The sequence below is a fragment of the Callospermophilus lateralis genome, unplaced genomic scaffold (genome assembly GCF_048772815.1).
Source record: "Callospermophilus lateralis isolate mCalLat2 unplaced genomic scaffold, mCalLat2.hap1 Scaffold_66, whole genome shotgun sequence".
Classification (NCBI taxonomy): Eukaryota; Metazoa; Chordata; class Mammalia; order Rodentia; family Sciuridae; genus Callospermophilus; species Callospermophilus lateralis.
In genome coordinates, this window is record NW_027514882.1 from 8,566,770 (window position 1) to 8,582,039 (window position 15,270).

General features: G+C 35.1%; 1 protein-coding gene across 1 annotated transcript in view; it reads right to left on the reverse strand.

Moving 5' to 3' along the window:
- Window positions 1-1,305: 1,305 nt before the first annotated feature.
- The window catches only part of LOC143389852 (transport and Golgi organization protein 1 homolog), a 40,225-nt gene continuing 26,260 nt past the window's right edge, over window positions 1,306-15,270 (reverse strand). The window contains exons 14-28 of the mRNA XM_076842621.1: window positions 14,552-14,674; window positions 14,345-14,453; window positions 13,255-13,310; window positions 13,076-13,166; window positions 12,766-12,904; window positions 8,003-8,104; window positions 7,094-7,154; window positions 6,943-6,978; window positions 6,799-6,866; window positions 6,587-6,687; window positions 6,266-6,403; window positions 5,424-5,492; window positions 5,244-5,320; window positions 3,478-3,640; window positions 1,306-2,467 (exon numbers count right to left, since the gene is read on the reverse strand). Of these exons, the coding sequence (XP_076698736.1) occupies window positions 2,154-2,467; window positions 3,478-3,640; window positions 5,244-5,320; window positions 5,424-5,492; window positions 6,266-6,403; window positions 6,587-6,687; window positions 6,799-6,866; window positions 6,943-6,978; window positions 7,094-7,154; window positions 8,003-8,104; window positions 12,766-12,904; window positions 13,076-13,166; window positions 13,255-13,310; window positions 14,345-14,453; window positions 14,552-14,674 (1,647 nt within the window). The 3' untranslated portion in view covers window positions 1,306-2,153. The remainder of the gene's footprint in view (window positions 2,468-3,477; window positions 3,641-5,243; window positions 5,321-5,423; window positions 5,493-6,265; window positions 6,404-6,586; window positions 6,688-6,798; window positions 6,867-6,942; window positions 6,979-7,093; window positions 7,155-8,002; window positions 8,105-12,765; window positions 12,905-13,075; window positions 13,167-13,254; window positions 13,311-14,344; window positions 14,454-14,551; window positions 14,675-15,270) is intronic.

Genomic DNA, 15,270 nt, shown 5'->3' on the forward strand with positions numbered 1-15,270 from the left:
TTTTTTGGTTGTAGATGGACACAGTACCTTTATATTTATATGTGGTGCTGAGGATCAAACCCAGTGCCTCACAGGCAACCCCAGCCCCTCAAAGTGATAATTTATATGAAGAAACATTTAGCATCCTTCACATAAGAATGCTTTTTTTAACCTCTATTTATTTATGTGATGCTGAGGATTAAACCCAGGGCCTTGCCTGTGCTAGGCAAGTACTCTACCACTGAGCCACAACCCCAGCTGCCACCAAAGAATGGGGTTATATGAAAAAAAAAGAGGATGCTTTGTATGAATGTCTTTCATCAGCATTAAACAAACTTAAATTGAACATTGTCATTAGCTTAGCTTTAATTCAGACCTGAATGACCAAACCTCCCCCGCCAAAAAAGGTGGTTTTATCTTGAAGCAATTAACACAAAACAATCTGTATCTCACAAATTAGTTGTTTAAATTTACTTTCTAGTGTGGGAGGGGATGAGTCACTGGACAATAATTACAACTATAGCAGTAATACTTTCAGGTTGAAACACTACTGCTTCACAAATGAAATGATTTTAGTAACTAAACTCAAACACAATTTGCTGGAGAGAACTTCTAAAACTTTTGAGATACAAAAGTATAATTGAATCAAGGGACAGTATTCTCTCACAACCGGTATATGGGCAGCTACCTTGGGCTTTGCTACAGAAGTGGTACAATCAGATGGATGTAAGGAGAGGCAACTATGGGTGGGTTCAGAACTGCTCAGATAAACTACGTAGAATGCATTATAGCTTACTAATAGAATAAATACAAAAAAGGCTTTAGAGGGAAAACTACTGTTGCTTTGAATAAAAAAATAAATCTGGCTTTCCTTGAAAATATATCTTCCTAGCTGACATCACCTTTATTTAAATGCTATTTTAAAATTAGAAGTTATAGTAACTTCAGCATTGCCTTGTGTCCTGTAGAGGAGAGCTAGTTGTTAGGAACATTGTTTTAAAGACAGTAGTTACAGATTCAGGACTTGCTTTAATTGATTTTTAAATAAAATATATTTGAGTATCTGTTAAAAAAAAGAATTTAATTCAGCCCATAGTTGCTGATTAAAGACATTATAAGCCTTAGAGTTTCATTCATTCTTTCTCAGAGGATTATACTTTTCTAATTTTTTTATCATATTCCTTGAAAATCAGTGGCAAGGTATGGGAAAGAGAAGAGTGTGTGTGTACATTTTTTTTTAAAGAAATTTCCTTATTTTTTTTTAAATTAATTTTTATTGTTGGTTAATTTCCTTACTTTTTATAGACACAACATACCACCCTATATTTTACTGTTATAATGCAATAATGGCAAAAGCAGTAGAACTTCAGGTCAAACAACTCTTGCTACTAATGTAAACTCATTTTCAGAAAACCATTCTCACATGAACAGTGGTTAGAAAAAAGTACATGAATGTGCTACAAAAATAGAGCCACAAGACTTCTCACAAGTAAAAGAAATTCCTCTGTATAAGTCCACAGTTGACCAAGGTCCAGCCTCCTTAACAGTGAGCAACAGGAAATATGCTGCCAAGTCACCATCTTCAGTTCTGAGAGTGAGTTTACATGCTTCCCCAATGGCACAAAGTCTCATGACGATCCAATGAATCAACAGACACTTGGGAAATATTAATAAACAATTTTTTATGAACTATTACAACAAAGAACTTCAGCAAGAAGGAAAATGAAGTTTATGATCTTTGAGTAAACATTTTTAGCGTAACAGTCTCTGTGACCAGATATTTAAAGAGAAAAATCAAGGTTATAAAACACCATTTCTCTGTTATCAACTGGAATACACTAAAAATAGGATAATGGAAATACATGTTCTTAAAGCATTTCCACAGGAAATGTCCATAATTATGACATTCTAAATCATTTAGCAATTGTATATGCTACATTAACTAAAACAAAGGTATTCCTTATTGCACGTTTTAAAGTTGGAAGGATACTCTAGTTTAAGTGGGGGATATTTAGGGGGAAAATATTTTGGCTCCAAATGTATACTGCGCCAAGGCAGCTTCATTCTAAAAACATAAGGCATTTAAAATAAACTTTTATATTTTCAAGCCAATAATCCTTCAACACAATGAATAGTTCATAGTCCACTTTCTGACTAAGTGTCAGAGGTTAATTTTATGGGCCCTGTTTTAAGGCCTGTGAACAGCCCTCACTACTCTGAGAATCGGGTGTAGGTGGAGGTTCATCTTTAAAGCCTGAAGACATTAAGTCTTTTGCAGCAGGTGGTGGCCCATAGTCTTGGGGACCATGAGTTGGAGGTGGTAATGGGGCACCAGGAATGAAGTACTCTCTTGGGCCAAATGAGCCTAAAGGTCTAAATGGTGCAGGTCCTGGAAAAAAATCACGAGGGTCAAAAGGCAAATCCCATTGTCCAGGTGGAACACCTGGTGCATATTCTCTGAAGCCTATTGGTGGACGCATACAAGGACCTGGAAAATAAAAAGGAAGTGATGTAAATACCCAGAAATTTCTGAACTTGGGTGATTTCAAGTATGTTAATATAGTCTTTAATTTCTCCCAAGCCTAGAACATCAACTGGTGCACATCCTGACTTGCCAGATGAGGCAAACTGAAATAGAACAAGTTTAGGTTATAGCCTGGCCAACCAGCCATGAAGCAACATATTAAGGATTTAAACATGGCTCTACCTAGCTCCAGGCTTATCTTTTTTCTTTCCCTACTATATAATTGCAGAATTATTTCTATCTCAAAAGAGCTCCATTTATATTTGGAAGTACTATATTACCATGACAAGATGATAGATTATGAAATAAGAACTTTACTACATCAAAGAAATTTTGATAAAAGGAAATCCCACTATTTATTATTGTATCCATTAAAAATTCATGAAGTATTTCAGCATGGACTTTACACATGCCATCAGAATCAAGGTGCATGCCCCCCTGGAAAAGGCCTTCCACAGCCACCTAATTAAATCAGCAACATTTATTAGGTCACTGTTAAATCCTCCTCTTTAACACTTCCCTCTGACTTTTCTCAAGGTAAGGAGGGTTTGACTTTTCCTTTTCTATATTCTATAACCTACTGCTTATGCTTCCATTATGGGTGATTACAAACTTTATGTTATAGGATTTTCATATCTGTGACAAAATTTTAAGTTATGGCATGTGTCTCATCCACCTTTCCATCTATTGCAGTGCATATCAACATATTTTCAACAAACATCTGCAGAAGTAATATTTGTGGCTTTTCTCTATATAGCCCCTTATCCTTGTCTATGAGATAGCTATTGCCTATCTCAGTATAAGATTATGTAGTGTCCCATATATCCCAGAAAACTGGAGGAAAAGTTAAAATGTACTCAGTTGTATCCTTTCATTGTTAAGACCTGAGATAGCAACCAACTGTTTTAGCAAGCAATAGAAATGAAAGATGAATGTGATTTATAAGTCAATCACTACTGTTCAGATCATCATACCAAATGGTGGAGGAATTGGCCGAGGCCCAAAAGGCCCACCGAGCTGAAATGGCGGTCCATACCAAAAGGGAGGTGGTGGAGGCCGTCCCATTGGGGGTTCCATAGGGGGGCCCATGAAGGGTACCCCTGAGAAAGGAGGGGGCCCTTTCATAGCCATATTAACCTGCAATTTAAGATTTGAAAGCAGTTAACAGTTTTAAAATTCCTATGTATTAAGACAAAGTACCAACACCGATAAAAGCTAAAACCCAAAACAGGCACCTGTCCAGAGAACACCATCAGTGCAACAAAACTCTACCCACCCCTCCTGTGTATTCCCACTGACAGCTTACAGAAGTTAGAAGGATTCCACAAGAGGGAGCAGTTTGTTAGTGATTATATCTGCACAGGAAAGGGAAAGGCAAGAGGACTGGCAGAGGTTATTAACAGAGGTGATTTCTGACCAGTATGTCATGCTGTATTCACTACAACCTATTTCAAAGGGAGTCCCCCCCCCTCCCCATCACTTCCCTTTCATCACAGTAGCTCATTACTTCCATATTAAGAATGAACAGAATAAAATGAAAAATACATTCTGTACCCATGTAATAATAGCTACTATTCAGAGTATCTTCAGTAAGTCTTTCATAATTATTCAACCTCTGAGATCTTTAAGTAGACTGTCTTGTTTTAAATAAGAGGGAACAAAAGCAAATGGATTATGATAATTTGTTGAAGGCCACACTGCATATTAAAGGGTCTCAATCCCAGGTTTGCCTCCAAGCCATGCATTTCCCACCTCTACTCCTCTATAACAACGGGTGTTTGCTCTCTTTTAAATCTTCTACTACAAAGGGGTTTGGGGGTCTTATCTAAGCTGCCCTTAGATTTCTCCAGAAATGTATATTCCTGGAATATGTATACACTGGAACTTGAGAAGTATTTTCCAACACAATGCTATATACACAAATTAGGAAGACAAGGCTTTAATATTTACTTTCATTTTACTGTACACCATTTGAGATATTGATTTATCATTTCCTATGAGTAGTGAGTTTGAAACTAAACAATTAAAAATTTATTTTATTATAGAGCTGCAGAAGACCTACCAGATATAATAGCAACACAGTTACAAGAGAATGCACTTATGTGAACAAATGAGACCATTGCTTGGGACTGGCTCAAGAGGTCATTTCAGATTATCATTGTTGCACTGAAAGAGTATTTCACTTTCAGAAAATCTGATACCAATCTAATTCAAATCACTCAAAATAGGGTTTGCACAAATGGAGGAATTCTTAAATAGCATTCTTCCAAACAAAAATAAAAATGATGAATTATATAATTTATAATGAATTTACTTTGCCTTAGAACATTCAACACAAAACACCATATAAAGTTAGAGTGATAACTTTTCACATTCTGTAGTTCATTATAGTTGTACACACTTAAGCCACATTTCCAAGGAGAAAAGTAAGCTCAATATTGCATGCAGTTTAAAGCAAACAAGATCAGTGTCATGCTCTGAATATCCTTCCCAGAAATGCACAGAATAAAACCCAATTCAGTTCTCAACCTCTAAGTACTTACTCCAACTGGATGCTCAGTTAAAGAAGTAATGGTAGAAACTGAGGGGGTCTCAGGTTCTTGGGGAACAGTTTGCTTTTTAAAAAACAAATGGGATAGTACAAATAGAACACAAAGAAGGATAAAGCAAAGAGCAAGTACTGTAGGAAAGCAACATGTTCCTGCACGACCACGTGATTCACAGTAACTACAGAACTTACCTTGCCCTCATCCGTCACCTTAGCTGGAGAAGAACTTTTGGAGCTGCTGTTCATGTGAGCTGGACCACATCCTGGGTCTGTTAGAGATCAAAGAATGGATTCAGACTTATTCTAACATGAAGAGAATAAAAATCCTGCATCCACAATTACAGATTCTTTGAAATTACTTGGTCTCTTTACCAGAGGCAACGGGTTTCCCAGATGCCTCAGAAGACCATTGAGTACGAGGTAAAGGTCCATCCATTGACCCTTGGGAAAAAAGATCAGAGCCCTTGTATGTATTTTTCAGAAGAAATAAACCACTGGTGGACAGGTCAGGGTTCAACAATAACTAGAAAGCAACATTAAAAATGGGTTGCTCAGGGGTTGGGGTTGTAGCTCAGTTGCAGAGTGTTTGCCTAGCATGTGTGAGGCACTGGGTTTGATTCTCAGCACCACACCATCTACAATTAAAAATATTTTTAAAAAATGGGTTGCCCAATATATAAATCACAATTTATGAAGAGACTTAAGTAAAATAAAGAACTGCCTTGGGTTGATAGAACAGCAAATTAATACGTACTGGTCCTAAACTTTAAGCTACAGACTTGAAGTATGTGTAAGTTGGCTTTTCTTTAGTCTGTATAACCTGACTTCCAATCTTACCAAGACTACAGTCCTATTTAGAATTGGAAATAAGACTCAGTATTTCATATTGGAAATATGTATGCTACATAAAGTTTAAGGCTACTTTTATAATATTTGGAAAAGGAACACCATAGAGATTTAATTTAAAGATAAAGGTTTACACTTCACAGTGTAAAATTTAAAAGAAAAAAACAATACAGGGACCTCGAGGAAAAAAAAAAAATGTTTTCTATTCTAGAACAGATTTTACAGAAAACATTCATTAAGATAAAGTAAGAAATTATCTTCTATATATTGTACAGGCCCAAATTCTATGTTTTCATTAGAATATTCAAAAGGGAAAAAAAACCAAAACCTTGAAGTAGTTTACTATAAAGCAACATGTAAATGCTCACCAAATCCATTTCTAGGCATATCTCTTTGATTAATAGTAGAAGAAGGAGGTCTCCCAGCTGGCTCTGCTGTCAGTGAAGGGGAACAGTCTCCACCACTCACGGGGGATGGACCAAAAGAGCCATTATGGTTCAGTGGACCTAAAGACAACAACGCCGTGTTACTACTTTAAGGCAGCCTTCTCCCTGACACCAACCCCCACACCTCCCGCTTTAGCAAATCATTCAGATTATTTCATAACCATTACACACAGAAATAAAAAGTAATTTACATACATTCTGCACCAAGAAATAAAATAGCTCCTTTTACAAAGTGCCCCCTACCTCTCCGAGGAGGATTTTGTAAATTTGGTCTCCCTGGCATTGGTTTTACAATCACAGGTTCATCTTGCCGCATTGCCATCTTTTGGGTCATTTCCAGTAGTCTTGAATATTGAGAAAGAATGGGCTGAATTATGAAACAGCAATCATAGATAATATCTAGCATAACCTTAAAACACTATAAAACATACAGTAAGATACCAAAAATCACATACTTCTGTCTCAAATTAGCAGCTTCCCTTTTCTCTTCAGCTATAGCTCTTTCTGCAGAACGAGCTTTGAGCTATTAAAGAGAAAATATTCAAATTCAGTTGCGGTAGGCTATGCAAAAAATAAAGAAAAGGGGAAAAAAATCTTACCCAATTATCATGAGCTTTCTTCTCATGCATAGCAATCTGAAAAAGACAACACATTAAAAAAAATGTTTTTAGGAATTCATTATTATAGCCTATAATTGTCTGTATTAGATATCAAAGAATTCTGCAACTACAGGACAGTATTAATTACTACCTGGTTTTTAAATGAGCGCTCGGTTTTCTGTAATTCTTCTTCCATCTCTTCAATTCTCTGCCTAAGAATTACAACAATTGAATAAAATTTGAAACATTCTGACCATTTTCCCTTTATCCCATCAGCTATACTTTTAAAGACTTTTATCATACATAAGAAAAACATTTCTATAGTTATATGAATCCAGTGTGATCAAAACTAATACTACAGGCCAGGTGCAATGCCACATGCCAGTAGTCCCAATGATTGGGAAGCTGAGGCAGGAGGATCACAAGTTCGAGGTCAGTCTCAGCAATTAAGTGGGAACCTATGCAACTGAGACCCTGTGTCTCAAAGTAAAAAAAAGGTCTAAGGATGTAGCTTAGTAGTAAAGCACCAAAAATAAATAAATAAAATAAAAACCTAATACTAATAACTTCTTTATCATTTAATTGCTAGAGATTCTGAATTGATAAATTATAATTTCCTTAACTGTTCATCAGTGTGTTCTCAAGTAATTCTGCTAGAAATATCTTCCTCCTTAAAACTTTTTCTTTTTTTCAAATTATATCCATAGAAGATTTCCAAGTTCTATCAAATGCCACACTTCTGTGGGTCTTGATATAACACACAGCAAACTGATTTCTTAAAGAATTACTACAACATACAAAACCCCCAGAACTGTTTGCATTGACCAAGTTCCCTATGGTCTTGCCCACTGGGTACAAGTAAATTTTTGTTAACATTTTTCATTTGTTAAGTTGAAATTTATTTTTTCTCCTGTGTGAATTGAATGTGTTCATATCCTCTCGTTATTTATACTTCCATGCTATTTTCTTCTATCTACATAATGTAAAAAAAAAAAGATTAAAAAGAAAGCTAACACTAATTCATTAGACACTGACACCCTCCTTTAGAAACTGAACTCACTTGTAATTTTTAACTTCCTGTACAGCGGAAACCACCTTTTCATCTGCAGCTGACAGCTGCTGCTCTTTTTCTAGTCTCTCACATTCTTCTTGACTCTGTTTCCTAAAATAAAACCAGTTATCAAATCAAAAGTTTCTCTTTGTGAATATCACTTCCCACAATTCTATAAAATGCTTAGGCACATAAAATAGGAATTCAAACCTGCAATTTCATAAATCAAACTCTGGCAAATCACTTACATTTTCTAACTTCTCCTCTTAATTCTCTACTTACCAGTAAATAAAATAAATGTGAAAACAACATGTGCCCCAAGGGCAAGTCTCCTGTGTGTAAGATAATAAAAACTCACTTTACTTCAATGTGGAAGATCAGGACTGATCAACCTAACATAATTAAACATATTAGGATAAAGCAGGGGATAATTCTTTTCTCGTTTCTGCCATGGGTAGGACACTAAGTATATCTTTGTCATGGAGGAACTCTTTTCTCAATCCAAGACTGGTACCATAATAAACATATAGTCAGTCAAAGAAAAAATCTTCTAGAATATATCTTTTAGCTATGCAATTAACCACAGAACATTTTTCACACTTTAGATATCTATTTCAAAAGAATTGTAAATTAAGCAAAAAGACAAATCTGAGTTTTGATAATGTCTATCAACCAGAAAAAGAAGCTAAACTGACCCACTATCAGAGTATTATCTACTGACAAGTTTTAACTCTGATCATGAAACTCAAGATGTTCATCTACTGACACAAAGGTAGCCACATTTAAGGATTTAAAAAATACTATTTTCTGCTATCCTTGTACTACTTTAGCCATAGTTCCAATTCAAAAGATAATTAACTTGAAACTTAATTTTCCATAAATCAGAACTACAGTAAAAAAGGATTACTGATACCAAATAGAAAAAGGGGATTATATATTCTTATATAGCTTCTCATTTAATTCTTCAGCAAGTATTTTATGAGTGGCTATAATATACTAGTTACCTTGTAAGATGCTAAAGAATAAAAGAGCTCACTGTTTCAGGTATAAATGATGCCTAAAGGAATATAATAATTTTCCCCACTGGCTTAAGAAAGAATATGGAGAAAACTGAATCTTGAAGGACAGAGAGAATTTTGTTTCCAATTATCAAAGAGTTAGTCTGAGAGCACTAAGAACAATCAAAACATCTTTATAAGAATATAAAATTGTGTTTGAAGGGATCCAAGCTAAAAAGTCAGTGAAGATATACGTATGTGGCCAAGATCCATTAGAAAAAGGAAACTCAGAATTACAAGTAAGGCTGGCACTTTAAGGTACTTTTCTCCTATTAAAGATAACACAAAGATATGAGTCTGAACCAAGCCTTCATTAAATTCCTGGGCTTAGAGGAAAAAAGAGGCTACCAATAAAGGGACCCTTAATAAAAGCCCTAGTCTTTGAGATTAGATTAGAAAGTACTGCACACTTAAGTGATGAACAGGCAAAAAATCCAAAAGGAACAATACTGAAACATTGAAAAGACAAGTCATTTTTGAATTATCTTAATTGCTGACTAAGTTTAAAGTGACAAACTTACTCAAGTAACCTCAACACTTTTCTATAAGAAGATAACTTCGTCTTAGTCCTCAAATTTCATCTATAATTATCACAACAATGTTGGCCAATCAAAACTGACCAGGCACTCCATAAGACAAAATTCTGTGAGAAAAAATGCCACAGAAAAGGAAACCAGCTAATGGGGTTATCCACACATGTTTTAAAATCACTGCGCTTTATATAGTCAAAAAAGTAAAGTCAAGAATATGAATTTCAGGGCTGGGAATATAGTTTAGTTGGTAGAGTGCTGCCTTGCATGCACAAGGCTCTGGGTTCAAACCCCAGCACCACAAAAGAGGAAAAAAAAAGATTATGAATTTTGTCAAAGGATTAGAAACTATAAAACCAATAAATAGTTGGGTGTGGTGACCTACCTACAGTCGAAGATACTCAGGAGGCAGAGGCAGAATTATGAGATTAAAGATAGCTTGGAAAGCAGTAAGACCCTAGTCCCTTATGAGAAAGAGCAAGGAGTCTGGGGAGGTAGCTCAATAGTAGAGCACATGGCTCAAGGTCCTGGGTTTGAGCTGTAGTACTGAAATAGGACTGGGGTTGTGGCTCAGTGGTGAAGCACAGGCCCCACATGTGTGGGGCACTGGGATCAGTCCTCAACACCACATAAAATAAATAAAATATTGTGTCGGGCTGGGGATGTGGCTCAAGCGGTAGCGTGCTCGCCTGGCATGCGTGCGGCCCGGGTTCAATCCTCAGCACCCCATGCAAACAAAGATGCTGTGTCTGCCAAAAACTAAAAAATAAATATTAAAATTCTCTTTCTCTCTCTCTTAAAAAAATCCTATAAAAGTGTCCATCTACAACTAAAATCATATTTTAAACCCTGAATTTTTTAAAATCCTAAACTCAATGAATGATTTTAGCAGCAGATTTGGGAAGTAAAATAAATCCTAGCACTTTTAAGACAGGTCAGAAGAAAATATCCAGAAGAAGTAAATCCAGAATGTAGGAGGCAGGGGAAATCAAATTCTAATATGCATTATTATAATCAGAAGAGAGAATGAGGTAAAATCAACATTTAGAAAAAGACTCGAAAATTCATCCCAAGCAACATAACTGCAAGAGGAAAAGTGGGTGGGGTGGGGAAAACTACACCTAGGCACTTCCCAATACAACTGTTAAAAAAAGAGAAAGGACTACAGAAACTAGAAGAGGGATAAGACCAAACAACAATGATAATGGACTCCTTAAAGAAAAAATTTAAAACAGATGGTAATTAATTGGATATTTTTAAATTGCTAAAACTAAGTAACAGTCAAAATTCAGTAGCCAAAAGAAAGATCCTTTAAAAATGGAAACTGGTTTTAACTCTAATCATGAAGTTCATGTCAACCTAATACAGATTATAAAGGTAGCAATATTTAGTGAATAAAATACTATTCTCTGTTTATCCTTGTACTACCTTTGATACACTAATCAAATCTATCATTAAAGGACAATGTTCAAATAGAATGAAAATAATTTCAAATAAGAAACCAACAGTGTAGAATGCAGAACTACAGAAACTTTAAATATGTGTATAAATTGAATGAATGTCTTGTGGAGTTCACAGTATATGAAGTACTAACATACAATGCCACAACAGTTATCTGATTCAGGAGCTACTTAAAGCCCATAAAAAAAATAATAAACCTATTAATCTATGTCAGGTTTTTATTAAATCCAGAATATATACCATGGCCTTTAAATTATGAGAAGATGAATAAAATTATAATTATATAATTATAATTCCATTATAATTTATGATTACATCAAGCTTATACAGGGGATGAGGAAAATAATTAAAAATATTTAAACTATTAAAAAGATACAAGGAAGAAAAAAAGAACAGGTCATCAAATAGAAAGCAAATTCTTCATAAACCACACGCACATATTGACATGGACAGACTTATATTTTAGAAAGTCCACTCAAGCGGCTATAGAGAAAACTACTAAGAATTTGAAATAAGTTATATACAAATATAAAAAATGGAGAATGAAGACAGATGATCTAGGTTAGAAACAGAAAAGATGACACAGGCATGAACTAACATAGTACCTGGGGATGAGTAAAAAGAGTAAAAACCACCGATGATGACTGAATGAATTTTGGAGGAGTTGAGAAAAATAGTGCTACAATTTAACTGCATTACAAAAAAATTAATTGCCATTTAGGTCATTCAGATTACTAGTAGGGACAGAGAAAACAAGTGTTCTTTTTTAAAAAAAGTGATAAAATGAGAAATGTTTCTTTGAAACAGGCCAGGAATTTAGAACTGGCCTGAACAAAAATTTGAGATTCTAAAAAGGTCGCTTGGAGATCACAGAATTTTAGAAAAGTTAATGGAAAGGTTTCAATATTTAATGCATTAATTAGGCAACAGAAGTCAAAATACCTAAAAATAGTTAGGTCTGTAAGAAGGTCTGTCTTTGCTTTACAAGATATATATATACCGAAGAGTAAAATCAGGTGCAAACAAATAAAATCTGACACAACCTATTTTTAGAGAATCCAAGTATTTTTGTGGATTAAAAACTTCAAATGAACTTTCAAAAAATAACTAGCTCCACACTAAGAAGATTAATATATAAATATATTCTACAAACAAGTACTTCTGTAATGATAACTCCTAAGGTCCTTGCCACAGTTCAATTTTGTGTGAACATCTGAGATATTCAAGTCCAAAACTTGTACCATCAATAAGTAAATATTATCCCTTTTTGAAGTTTTTATTCTACTAAAACATGTCATTCCAAATCACTCAGTATTTTTAAAGGTCCAGAGTTAGAGATACAAGTTCAAAACATTAGAATTACATAACTGATCACAATGAAAGGTAATTAAAATAAATAGGGAGATCATAGAAAGGGTCTAGAACTTTGAGAGGTATTTCCACATCAGTGACTGTTAATACCATTTTACCACTTCCTGCCTTCATATGAATTTGACAATTGATTACGATGTCCTCACAGCCTTAGTTTATGGTTCCAACTACCTCAGGACTCTTAAGACTGACAATGGAAAGAAAAATGCAACTTATAGGAAACAAAACACAAAGGAAAAAAGACAAATCTCTACTTATTACAACTAGAAGAAATTGTAAATAATCTTAAGAAAACATAAAATTATCTATTAGTTCACACAGTGATAACAATAACAAACAATGAAAATCTTACTTTTGTAGTGCCATCTCATTTTTCTGGTAGAGTTCATTTAAAATCTCCACTTTCTGCCTTAGAGTTTTGCATTCCTCTTCCAGTCCAACTTTAGAAGACTGTAGTGAATTGCAGTCACCTTCTAATTTCTTTATTTGGTCTGTAAAGAATAAAACAGCTTATCTCTATATGTGTACAAGGACTTAAGAACTTGTTTGAGGGAGTAGTGCCAAGAAAAGTAAGAAGCATGAAAGCAAGAAGCCATTCTTTATCTTTCCAATAAAATTTTATGTCTTTCCAACATGGCAATTTCTTCTCAAAAAGAACCCACCTTCTAGATTACATTTTGTGGACATCGAGGCTCTTAGCATAAGTTGTAAAAGTTTTAGATCCTCTTCAACTACTGATATTGTAGTTTGTGTCTAAAAATTGCAGAAAAGAGAGGTATTCTTAAAAGTGAGGCACAGGAAGAATTGACAGGCACTATGGAACTCTTACAAAGAACTATACCCGAGAGACATCCATCATCTGCTTAATTTGATCTTTGATCTTCTCGTTCCGATCACCTAAAAAACAAAAGACTTTAGCTTTTTCTTTCCTTACTTTTAACTCTATATTCTCCTAACTTCCCCAAACTAAATAATGATTGTGTTCAAACACCAGAAGAAAAAAAATCAATTAAATAACTAAACTGATTAGACTAATGACTTTTAAGAGAATTGCAAGCTTAGATTTAAAAAAAAAGGAGAGAGAGAGGTGAATTTCAGGCTGGGGTTGTGGCTCAGTGGTAGGGTGCTCACCTAGCATGTGTGAGGCACTGAGTTTGATCCTCAGCATAAAAATAAATGAAAGTACTGTGTCTGTCTTAAAAACAAAACAAAAAAAGGTGAATTTCTAGTTTGCACAACTAAAATGTTATCTATGCTATTCTTGTAAGATAAAAGCTATTCTTCTCTCTCAGATCTATCTTCACCTGGGCAAGTAAGTGTCTTATTTAGAAAGATTCAATCCTCTATTTTCTCCCTGAATCTACTACCAGGTGTGGTTTGAAATACTTGCTATGTAAGCAATATCCAACTTGGGAGAAAACATCTGGAAATATTTTCCTCATCAGTAAACACTGTTACACTCCCTCTCTCTAGCTTTCTGATAGTCTCTAGCCTCTGTTCTCACAGCCTTAGTTTATGGTTCCAACTACCTCTGGACTCTTAAGACTGACTGTGGACCTTAAAACCACAGAGCCATAGAGATGATGAGTATCAAAATCAACTATCATCTGCATAAGAAATAAATTTCTCTTACTGTACAATGTTCAATACTCTAAGTATTGTACAGGATGTGACTATTGTAGCTGCAGTGTACTTACTAGTTTTCAATGGGATAGAAAAGGTCAGTGTTCTTCACATGCCTATTGCTACATTATACCCCAGCAACCCACCTCTGCCAATGCAACAGACATATCTATAGATCCAGTGATATGTGTCTGCAACCCTGAAGCTTAAGAAGAAAATCAGCCAGCTGAAAAGTGGCATCTGTATAAATATTTAATTAAAGACAGGAAAGCAAAAAAAGGATTCAACCTCCCTGAGACTGATCTTACCTGCTACCTCTCCGTTGGTTAATTCATCTGACTCATCTTCTCTATTTTGATCCTCAGATTCAGATTCACATTGTAACCGATTCAACTGTGTGATATAATTAGTCAAAGCCTAGAAAAGAAGCAAAAGGTTGGAAGACTCTCGATTTTAATTCAGAAGATTTCAGGAGAAATCATGAGATGAAACATGTATTTGGAGTATAAACTTACATTAATAGTATCATCTTTGTGATTAAGAAATACAAGTAAATCTTTCTGGGACTTCTCAAATGATTTGATGTGTTCACTGAGCTCAGCGTGTGATGTACACCAGTCTTCGACTTCCTGCTGCAACTGAAAAGTCAAAACACATGAATTCCTGTGGGTTAGGGAGGGGTTTCTGCACTGGATACATCAGGACTACAAGACTTAGACAAAGAAATAGAGAACCATACTCCTCGGTGGCCTGCCTCAATTGAGGGGGTTGAGACCTTGGTTAAGGAAGAGGGCAGAGTGGCCCCAACTCTCACAGCTGCAGTAAGAACATCAGAGTTCTCAGGAAGTTGACCCTGTTTATTGCATTCCCCAGAAAATTGCTGCCAATTCAAATAATTTACCTCCAGCAGGAATGGCTGGGCACATATGACTGTCTCCTAAATTTAGACTCCTTATCATGTAATCTTCCCTTAGCCAGTGAATCAGTAACTACTCAAAAGAGGATCATAAAATACTTAATTTTCTGGTTTAAAAAGTTTCTTTGAGGCTATGCAAGTTAATAACTGATTGACATTTGATAAGAAAAGCAATAATCCAAAAATTCAAAACAGATGGAGAACATATATATGCACTCAATTTAGGGAGCATGTTTAAACTTTGCATATCTAGAAAAGGTCCTACATGAATATTCCTTACCTCAGAAACAGATCCAAGAAAGATACAAGATAATGATA